The sequence below is a fragment of the Capsella rubella genome, unplaced genomic scaffold, assembly GCF_000375325.1.
Source record: "Capsella rubella cultivar Monte Gargano unplaced genomic scaffold, Caprub1_0 scaffold_7, whole genome shotgun sequence".
Lineage (NCBI taxonomy): Eukaryota > Viridiplantae > Streptophyta > Magnoliopsida > Brassicales > Brassicaceae > Capsella > Capsella rubella.
The window spans coordinates 8309260-8320269 of record NW_006238917.1 but is presented as its reverse complement, the minus strand read 5'-3'; the positions used below and the strand labels follow the sequence as shown (position 1 = coordinate 8320269).

General features: G+C 39.0%; 3 protein-coding genes across 5 annotated transcripts; 1 reads left to right on the top strand and 2 right to left on the bottom strand.

The window, feature by feature from the left end:
• The first annotated feature begins 1037 nt into the window (after window positions 1-1037).
• LOC17877539 (probable carotenoid cleavage dioxygenase 4, chloroplastic) lies at window positions 1038-3085 on the top strand. The gene has a single exon (XM_006282738.2). It carries the CDS (start codon window positions 1143-1145, stop codon window positions 2913-2915), a length of 1773 nt encoding a protein of 590 aa, XP_006282800.1. The 5' UTR covers window positions 1038-1142; the 3' UTR covers window positions 2916-3085.
• A 1183-nt stretch (window positions 3086-4268) lies between these two features.
• LOC17880003 (probable apyrase 7) lies at window positions 4269-7707 on the bottom strand. Of its 3 annotated transcripts, XM_023779065.1 has the most exons (4): window positions 7459-7707; window positions 5152-7261; window positions 4748-5040; window positions 4269-4508 (listed from the first exon to the last, which is right to left on the bottom strand). In XM_023779065.1, the coding sequence occupies exons 2-3, from the start codon at window positions 7118-7120 to the stop codon at window positions 4763-4765; spliced, it is 2247 nt and encodes a 748-aa protein (XP_023634833.1). In that variant the 5' UTR covers window positions 7121-7261; window positions 7459-7707; the 3' UTR covers window positions 4269-4508; window positions 4748-4762. The 3 variants fall into 3 exon arrangements, with proteins under 3 accessions (XP_023634833.1, XP_023634832.1, XP_006282448.1); XM_023779064.1 differs by lacking the exon at window positions 4269-4508 and having other exon boundaries at window positions 4575-5040; window positions 5152-7277; XM_006282386.2 differs by lacking the exon at window positions 4269-4508 and having other exon boundaries at window positions 4575-5040.
• A 672-nt stretch (window positions 7708-8379) lies between these two features.
• Window positions 8380-11009, bottom strand: LOC17878249 (WAT1-related protein At4g19185). The gene is made up of 7 exons (XM_006283803.2): window positions 10606-11009; window positions 9961-10023; window positions 9745-9861; window positions 9376-9661; window positions 9097-9252; window positions 8858-9009; window positions 8380-8710 (listed from the first exon to the last, which is right to left on the bottom strand). Exons 1-7 carry the CDS (start codon window positions 10818-10820, stop codon window positions 8506-8508), a joined length of 1194 nt encoding a protein of 397 aa, XP_006283865.1. The 5' UTR covers window positions 10821-11009; the 3' UTR covers window positions 8380-8505.
• Between the last annotated feature and the right edge of the window lies 1 nt (window position 11010).

The following is an 11010-nucleotide window of genomic DNA, read 5'->3' as shown; positions in this document are numbered from 1 at the left end:
ACCCAAGTAGTGGCAATTCCAAGTATGCAACACTTGTACCATTACCTGTCATTCTCTCTTTCATATATTTTTGATGATTATGCACTCTCAACCCTCCCTCAATGCCTCAGCATTATACTTTGTATATCAAAAATAGTAATCATATTGTATAAAAACAAACATTGTGGACAGATTTGTTATTGAACCCCGACCAAAGTGATCGAATATATATATTGAGGTATCGACGATAAGTTACATTCCTCCTTTTATATAACACGGCACTATAGTTTGGTATAAATTGTTTTTGTATTCTTCTTCCAAACCACAATCTTATTGTTTTTTTTTTTGGTTTTAATGTGAAGAAAAAGACAAATCATATGGCTTCGCCCGGGTACGAACCACAATCTTATTGTTTGTAATAAAGATCATCTTTCTATCCAACATGTTATAGTTTCCACATTTGTAGGTGCTGACATTCCGACCAATGTCAGTCTTAGGCTTATTGAGCTTTCATTTGTATCAACAAACAATCTACATATGCATGAACCGAGTTTAAGAATATTTTACAATCATTGTAGTATAGGAATGTAGGATGTCTCAAAAATACACGTTTCTTGAACTATAAAAAAGAAATCAAAACTATGGATGCGAATGAGAAATCAAAACATTTATGTCATTAATTATTTATTAACAAAGAGAAATGTACGAAAAATATCATTTAACCCAAAAAAAAATAATCTTAACTTATACTTTGACGAAAAAGAATTCGATAAACACAATATCAAATGTGGGTAACCAGAAAAAAGCTACGAAATTTAATAAAATACTTCTATTGTCTTTGACAAAACAATCCAAAATTTACGAAGTCACATAAAATACAGGATAATACGTCTGATATTATGGAAAATAAATCTAAAAACATATGTGAAAATAAGAATACAGACAAATCAAAATTTGAAGATTAGAACTTCACAGAGAAACTACCAACGAACCAAAAAATCTTAGCTTCACATAAAAAAAAAAAAATTCTTAGTTTCACAAAAAACAATTGATTGATTTTTCATTTTCAAAACTCAATAAATAGCCCCACATACACACTCATCCTCCTTCACAGCCTTAAACGTGGAGCCAAAGAAACTAAAAACAAAAGCAAAAGCAGAGCAATGGACTCTGTTTCTTCTTCCTCTTCCTCCTTCATCTCCACGTTCTCTCTTCATCACTCTCCTCTTCGCCGCCTATCTTCCTCTCCTCGTCTCCTCCGTATCAACTCCGCTGTCGTCGAAGAACGTATCACTAACCCAAACGATAGTAATGACCACCGTCGTATCAAACCTAAAACACTCCACAAATCACTCTCATCGCCGACGAAACCACGACCACAAATGAATCTCGCAACAGCTCTCTTCACCACAGTCGAAGATGTGATCAACACCTTTATCGATCCACCGTCACGTCCTTCCGTCGATCCAAAACACGTTCTTTCCGACAACTTCGCTCCTGTCCTCGACGAGCTTCCTCCTACGGACTGCGAGATCATCCACGGCTCCCTTCCGCCGTCACTCAACGGAGCTTACATCCGTAACGGTCCGAATCCACAGTTCCTCCCTCGTGGTCCTTACCACCTCTTCGACGGCGACGGTATGCTTCACGCGATCCGAATCCATAATGGTAAAGCAACACTCTGTAGCAGATACGTCAAGACTTATAAATACAACGTCGAGAAACAAAACGGTGCTCCGGTTTTGCCTAACGTGTTTTCCGGATTCAACGGTGTAACGGCGTCGGTAGCTCGTGGAGCTTTATCGGCGGTTAGAGTTTTAACCGGACAGTTTAATCCGGTTAACGGCATTGGTTTGGCTAACACGAGTCTAGCTTTCTTCAGTAACCGTCTCTTCGCTTTAGGTGAATCTGATTTACCCTACGCCGTACGATTAACTAATAACGGAGATATTGAAACGATCGGACGGTGCGATTTCGATGGGAAATTATCGATGAGTATGACAGCTCATCCTAAAACCGATCCAATAACGGGAGAGACGTTCGCTTTCCGGTACGGTCCGGTTCCACCGTTTTTAACGTATTTCCGGTTTGATTCCGCCGGGAAAAAACAGAGAGACGTTCCGGTATTCTCCATGACGTCTCCGTCGTTTCTCCACGACTTCGCGATCACGGAACGTAACGCGATTTTTGCTGAGATTCAGCTTGGGATGAGGACGAATCCGATGGATTTGGTTCTTGAAGGTGGTTCTCCGGTCGGTGCTGATAAAGGGAAAACACCGAGGCTCGGTGTGATTCCAAAGTACGCCGGAGATGAATCGGAGATGAAATGGTTTGAGATTCCTGGATTTAATATCATTCACGCTATCAATGCTTGGGATGAAGATGACGGAAACGCAGTCGTTTTGATCGCTCCGAATATTATGTCGATTGAGCATACTTTGGAGAGGATGGATCTGGTTCACGCTTTGGTTGAGAAGGTGAGGATCGATCTCGTCACCGGGATCGTGTCACGTCATCCGATCTCAGCGAGGAATCTAGATTTCGCGGTGATTAATCCGGCGCTTCTCGGGAGACAGAGCAAGTACGTTTACGCGGCGATTGGAGACCCGATGCCGAAAATCTCCGGGGTTGTTAAGCTAGACGTGTCTAAAGGAGATCGGGATGATTGTACGGTGGCGCGTAGGATGTACGGACCTGGTTGTTACGGCGGCGAACCGTTTTTCGTAGCAAAGGATCCTAGTAATCCGGAGGCCGAGGAGGATGACGGTTACGTTGTGACGTACGTTCACGATGAGGTGACTGGAGAATCGAAGTTTCTGGTGATGGACGCCAAGTCACCGGAGCTTGAAATCGTCGCCGCCGTGAGGTTACCGCGAAGGGTTCCGTACGGATTCCATGGGCTATTCGTGAAGGAGAGTGACCTTAATAAGCTTTAGCTATAGTTTAACTATATCAGTTAATAGAATAATTAAGTCTTTAATAGTGTTGGTTGCATCTTATACATTAAATTAAAGTATACATTAGTGTGGTGGTGGTCGATGTATATAAAAATATTACCAAAGCTTATTACAGTATTATTTATCTGATCTTGTTATTAATGTCCGAATGTTTTATCCTAATTCCTAAATATAAAAACTGAATACAGTGTTCGTGATAACAAGAGATATAATAAATGTTTGACACACTTATCACTGGAAATAATTGCAAATACAGTATGAAAGATTAGTTAACGGATAAAGACCAAATAATAATTCATAAATGAAAAGGAAGGATTTGTGGTATCCATTAACAGTTTTTTTTTTTTTTAAATACAGTAAATGATATTTAATTTAAATAAGTTGGATAAATAAATTAGGAACGTGAAAAAGATTGTGTGTTCTAGTGATAGGGACCAAAGATACATTATTAATTTGAGCAAAACATGAGGTCTTGATATACATATGGCCCAAGGTCATTTATAGCAATTATAACGACCTGTAAATATAATTATAACCTCACATTGAATTTTGATGTAGATCATGTTTATTTTAGTACCATGCAAACAGTGAAATACACTCTTTTTGATATAAACAAGAAAACGAATAAACCCTCTTTTATTTCAATTATTATGATTGGTTTTGTTGGGTGTAGTGGAATCAAAGCAAACGAGTGGCCAAAGCAATAAACGAACGAGAGTGACCATTGACATATACGTTGATTTATCCTTTCTTCTGAGACCCCAAAGGGTACAAGTCAATGTCTAAATTTTTGGGATCATCAAGTTTCACGTGATGGGTGAAAACAATAGCAACCGAAAAAGAAAAACAGTACCCGACGTTTATGGCAATGAAAAATAGACTCGTTTCGTCACATAATTTGAATCAATCAGATGAAACGTTTTATTTGTTAGTCGAGTCTTAAGAAACAATCACAGAATATCTATATCTATTACCATTAAGACCATTTAAGCAAATAATGTTTCAGCGATGCAACTAACAAGAACCACTCTGTACAACTTTACTTGACCAAACCTACTGAAACATGGATCATTAGAATAAACATTTTTGTTAGGTAACCACAAGTTAATCATTAGTAGGAGTGGTTAAATAATCTACGCATTTGACCCAATATGCAAAAAATAATCTAAACCATGTATATGAAATATGATCCATAGGAAGATAAGTCAGTGTCCAGGTGATAGTTACTATGATTGCTCTATTTATCTAAATGCCAACCACACACAATGGTCCCCAGATGACTCGAGCTCTACAATCTAACATCAAGACACTGTTTCATATTGGATATTTTCATGGTAAAAGAAAAAAGACACTCTTAGCCTCGAATCTTGCAATGAAATGAAGAGCAAACAGCATAATAACAGATTCTCTATTTTTTTGTCTTCCTTTAGATATGATGATAAGAACCAAAATAAGCACTTACAGAACTTATTCTATGCTTGAAACATAAACCACTCAATCCAGGAATCGATTCTTCTCTTTCTAGCTGCTCAAACCCAAGAAACTTTGAGATGACAAGAACTGGGACCAGCTCTGTACAAGAAAGAATTTGAAGAAATACAAAAAGGGTAAATAGGAAGAGAGTGATAGATAGTTGAATTGGGGTTAAATTAGTAATCATATATATAGTATATGGTATAGAAAGAATTACATGTCAACTGAAACAAGGAAAGCTCAAGAACTTTTCCCTTTCTTTTTTTAAGATACTATGATTTTTTTCACAACCGGAAAAGAGAAAAATTCTGAGTGTGTGGAAATGATATAAGCCGTACCAAAAAATTCTTTCCCTACATCTTCAGCATGTGTGATTCAGCAAGCGACGAACTAAGATCTTCTCGAGATTGTGATCTCCTGCTTTGGAGACGCATTTGACTCCTGCGAGGGGAAGACCAGAAGGAACTAGTGCTGTCGTATTGCATATCCCCTAAGCTATCAGAAGAACAACTATGCATTACGCAGCTGCTCGATGAGTACAATGAAGATTCCATGAGCTGTACGCTGCTTCCAAAACTAAATGGCCTACGGGGTGATCCACGGACTGTTGGACTCAATGGTGTCTTTACACCTGAAAAAAAACCTCTAGGAATAAATATCTTCGCAAAAAGGAAATTGAAGGCTTAAGAAAATACAATGTGAAGAACATATCAGGTACAGTGTGTCCTAACTCAAGATTTACCTGTGCTCATAGGACTCCATCGCTGGAATCTGAAGGGAGACGGGATGTTAAGAACAGATGAAGCTGAGGTGCTATTGTGTCTAAAAAGTGGAAGATAGGACTTTCTAAAGAATCTTGGCATACAATTGCTGACGCGTGAGAGTGCACAGAGAAGCAGAAGCAATGAAACGAGCAGAAAAGATATAAGGGCTACTGGGTTTATCTTCATGCTCAGAGTCTCATATCCCTTTAGTCCCGGTGTAGAAGACAGAGCCTTCCCTGCTTCCAAAAGAGCTACTCCAAGTGTCCAAGTTATACTCCCAGACCCAATAACAATTTGCTTATCTGTAATATATAAACCTTCTCGTAACAAGGAGACTATGTATGGTGCTCTAAAGCAGTACTGTTCAATGAAGGGTTGTGGAGAAACACTAGTTCTGGCAACTTGCCAAGCCTTTTCACAAAATTCCCTACCCTTTTCCAAGACATCATCAAGGGAAGCTTCAGCACTCAAATTGAAAAAGCGGTACACCACAAAGAATCCAGATACAGCATAGAATTGACCATGAGGACGAGGGTAACCATCAGGAAGAGCGCAAGGCTGCAAATCACAATCAACTCCAAGTTTTGTGTTTGACCATTCAGAGCTATTAACAGCAATTTTTGCCAGTGAGCTGCACTCTCCCCAATTTGGAGCACCGACAAGCTTGATAGGAACTCCTGACTTCCCTTTTTTACCTCTTTTAAGACTGGACGCACATTGAGAACATATGTATTGTCCGTTGTATCCAGAATTTAAGCAAGGATGTTTCATTTCCAGTTTTCCTTCAATCAAATCAGACTTGTTGACATTTGGTAGCCTCTTTAAGAGATGAACAACAGACCTTTCAAATGCATCATTAAGACCATATCCAGCGAGAGAATATGCACTAAGATGATGGTTAACAGATCCAATTCTAAGATTTAGGTTGGTCTCATTATGCGTTCTCTCCTCATTCTCAAAGGTTACCTGCAATGATGAGCCACCTAAATCAAGTGCACCAAATGTTGCCTTCTTTGGTACAGCTCCCAACATGCTTGTTTGGTAATTAAGGGCGGTCCATCCAAAATAAGCTTCCTCTGTACCACTGATGATCTTAACCCACTCCCTCCGGCAAGTGAAGGGAGACTTCGCTAGTATTGACCACACATTACCTAAAATCCAGCTTGAATCAGCAGGACGGAGCCTCCGGACGCCCGCTGTTGCATAAACAAAGAGTGATGTAGTTCTATGAGCATGCTTGGGTATTTGCTTCTCTGCCCACTGAATAAGGGGTTTTATCGCAGTTTTCAGTCCTGTTCTGTTGTTGACAAGCTTATCAAACCCAGGTTCTGTCTCCATTCGATCATAAGCACGGCCACTACTCTTTCTAGATATACCCTCTGTCAAAGATTTCATAACAATGGGGAGACTACTATCTTTCTTGTAATTTATAGAGGCCTGATAGACATATGCGCGAGTCCCTGTGCTTCCACAGTCAAACACAACATAATATCTTGATGTTCCCCGTGACCAGTTTGTATAAATATACATGGAGACTATATACACCAGAAAAGCAAACAGAATCAGGCACATAATGATCATAACCGCACGAATACATTTACGGCGTGTAGATGGGTTGGTACCACTCGGAACACCTGCCTTTTCCTTGGAAAAACTAGTTCCATTCTGTCCCCATGATATAGTTTGCCGTTTAGCACTTAAATCAGCTTCCCGGGCAAGAATCGATTCTTCAGGATCAAGTCCATGATATGAAGAAAAATCTTGGAGAGACGCTGAATGTCTCAAACTATTCTTTCGTCCACCATTCCCAAAACTTATCGAATCTGACACCGACGTTCCTACATCCGGCGATGACCCAGTAGGCATATACGGAACAGATGATTGTGAACCCGCTGAAAATCGACTAGATGCAGCAGTAAAAAGTTCAGTGATCCTACCAAAAACCATGTCTCTTGCCTCTACATATACCTCAAAAATGCTTTACTTAGAAGAAAACTAACAACTCAACACAACCTTCTCCGTAGTCTTTAGAGCCAAAACCAGCATCAAATGCAGAAGCACTACAAACTCTTCACATTCTTCATCCTCCTGCGGGAAATGTTAACTACAAAAATCAAATCAAACGCATTCGACGATGAATATCAAAAATTTATGCGTTCAATCGAAAAAAAAACACAGCAGAGAGCTCGAGTGATTCACAGATTAATAAACACAAAGCGATAAATCGACATTTGGATAACAATTCAACAACTCAATCATAAAATTGAAAAGCTTAGGTACAATACCAGAAGCACACATTGGCATAGAACGAAGAACAAACTGCAGCCACCGTCAAAGCGTTCCCAGCTCTTAGATCTCGTATTCGCTGCGTCAAAGGAGCATAAACGCATATGCGTTAATCCCACGAATCGTCGTCTTCGTACCAGACAAACGAGAATCTTCAGCGGATCTGATGAGTATCCGGCTAAAACCACACGACTCAGACCGGAGGAAGACGAAGACGTTGGGAGGGAGAGAGAGAGAGAGAGATCCGTTTTGTGCATAAAAGACCTCTTTGCCTTTTGTCCTCTGATTTCAACAGAAAACGTCTTGCTCAATTTCCAATTTCCTGGGGCCATTTATCAATATCTGAAAATATTGGGGTGGAAATGTAAATGAATTTTATATCCTTTTTCTCCATAATCCCATTAATATTTTCACAAATCGGCTATTTGTTAGTTTAAAAATGCTAATGGTGTGTGTCGTCGACCACAATTATCAAAATTGTGTGTAGTTTATAAATATTAATCCAAGGATTTTAGTATATAGTGCTATCTTAATAAAACTCCACGTTTTTTTTTATAAAGTATTTCATGTGATTTATCAAAATGTGAACTAAATTGGGATAACACCAACTTCTTTTTGGAATTGTACAATCCCCACTATTGTTATGTGTTCTTACCAAAAACAGCCACAGCTTTTTTTCGATTGCTTTTCGAACTTTATGAGATCTTCCTACCCTAAGATTTAAAAGCTATGACCATGTATATCATAAAGTCTCTATCAATACAATCTGTTGCTAAATAATTCAAAAGGTTAAAGATAAAATGTCATCTTCATAGCCTATATATACGTAGTTTATCACTTTATTGTCTGGGACTACATTTTGACTCAATTCACAATTAGAAGAACTTCAAGATTATAAAAGTAATTAGCAATGGAGCAACACTATGAATCTGTGATTGTTATTAAGGTAATCAAAGAAGATATATTAATAAGATATGAATGTAACAAAAAGTTATAGCTGTTGTAAATGGGTTCTGGTCTGATTCTTGACTTTTTTGGTTTTCTTTTTAGTCTGCAGATTTCACAGAGGAACTGGGTAATCCAGAGAACAAATGTCCTAATCTGTTGACTGTCCCATTAAATATCAGTGGTTCCGAGGATTTAACACCATGAGACGGGATCCCCATCCCGGAAACACCTGTTTTTCGCTCTCTAAATGATGCCCAAGTGACCATGTATAGTCCTAAAATGATGAAGAATCCACCCACAACACTGCGCAGATGAAAATAATTCAGAGTTAGAAAGTCTTGGAACTGAAGAAATGTGAAACGCTCAAGAAGATGATGAAAAGTCAGAAAGTAATTAGCTTGATAGTGAGAGAATGAATGATTTACAAAGATTCCAACAAACGAATCTTACCTTCCGAGATAAATAGGACTACCGAGAAAGATCCTCGATAAGAAAGCTGATGCAGCGGGCTGAAGAGGATTGTAGAGAGCAACCAATGCAGGACCAATAATCTTGTTGGACCAAGTCAACATCCCATAGTTTAGTGCTGACGCGATGACTCCCTAGAAAGAAGAAAAATCAGATGAATTGTGTCAATTCCTACGTGAGGAACATGTGAATGGGTTAAAAAAAATCTTGATGCAACTTACCGCATATATAACTGCAAGAATCTCAGATTGTGTTAGCTTCCAATCTAATGGCTCCTTTACCATAAAGAAGGCTGTTGTGCACATTAGTAATGTACCGAAGAAGTATGATAATGCAGCAACTGAAAGATTTGCCGGATACTTCTTCAAAAGCGGCGCCTAGAGAGTTTTCATTGAATCCACATTAATAGACACATGCACCGAGATTAGTAGGCTGCAGTTTATGTGTTTGTCTAAAACTAACCAAAGAAAGTATGAAACCGAAACAATGAAGAGATTTACCTGAATGGCAAGAAAAGTAGCCATACACATACAGTTTCCAATCAAGCATAAAACCCCAATGTGAAATTGCTCAAATCCAAGATCTAGAAAACCAGAGACTAACCACCCAGTAGGCTCAGGTTGACCTTTAGCACTGATTTCATTGTTCATCGCAAAGTCTGCATTTTTATCTCCTAACAAGGCCGGACCTCGAAACAGAACCATAAAGACAGCACCCAAAACACACACAAGTGTGCCTCCAACCTTAGTTTGACCTTCGATTCTCAACAAATTCACTCTTTCTGTACTGCATACAAAGTAGGAGACATCAGAAAGCCGAGAAGTGAAGGCACATCTAAGAGGAGAACTTTTAGAGTGAATCATACTCACCCCATCATTACAGCCAAGAGAAAGGTAAAGACTGGGATGGATGGTTGAATGGCAGCAGCATAAGTTGGATTTGTGTATGTAAGACCGATAAGAAATAACAATTGGTTGCCAAATACCCTATAAGATTTCAGAATAACAGAGGTAGCTTTACCGAGATGTTCAATCTGCATTAACGTGATTACAATACATTGAGACCGGATAGGGATGTTTTCTTACCCTGCTAATCCCAGAAAGAAGAATGACAAGATGAGGCTTTTATTCATTGGAGTTCTGATCTTTCTACATACATGAAATACGAACAATGTTCATTGATTAGATTTTGAAAACTTGAACATCCATCAGAAACTTGAGAGTGATCTCGCTTTAAAGCTTGTCGCATTACAAACTCTCATACTATTCTTTCATTCTCTGATAGTTTTTTTGGGAGAAATTTATCACAAAACTATAGAACTAGACAAGCCTAGATCGTGAAGGCAGATCCTAGTTTCAAATGTACAAAAGAGACATAGAACTGAGAGAACATGTCCAAATGTGCTTACAATCGATGATCTTAATGAGTATCTAAATCTTAACTTAAGTCAACGCACATTGCCTAAAAATCTGAATTCTAGTTCTTCTGGCATGAAGAACACACTGACTCTAAAATACCCAGAACTTATACAAATTCATCAGGGAGAAACCTTATTTCGAATTCCAAAAATACACTACCAATGGATCAGGCAAACAATAAGGGGGCTGTATTGTTCTTACTTCATACAAATCCACAAATCGATCAAAAAACTCGGGGAATCGATTGAAACCCATCTCGAGAGCGTAACTCAGAACTGTGAAACGAACGAAGGAGGAAGAGAAAGGTGATACCTTTCGCGGAAGTAAGCGAGAGGAGCGAGAATAGAGAGAGCAAGAAGATCACGGCATACGCAGAAGACAAGCTGGTTGACTCCAACGTTAAGAGCTACTTTTGTAATCACATGGTATCCGCCATTAAAGAGCTGAACAAAAGCCATGGCAGTGTGCGCCATCCGAGCGTCTCTCTCCGCCGATCCGGCTCCGGTTAGGATCATCGGCGCCGTCATCTTTCCGATTTATTCGGGATCCTCTCTCACTCCTTGAGACTCTTAATAGTTTTTTACTTTTATAGATGAAGCGAAGACTGGAAAAGTGAGATCCTTTAGTTAACTTAGCCGATAAATCTGCTTATTCGAGTTTGAGGAATTTCTCTAAAATAAAATATAACAGAGATAAACCATTTAAAATAATTAACTA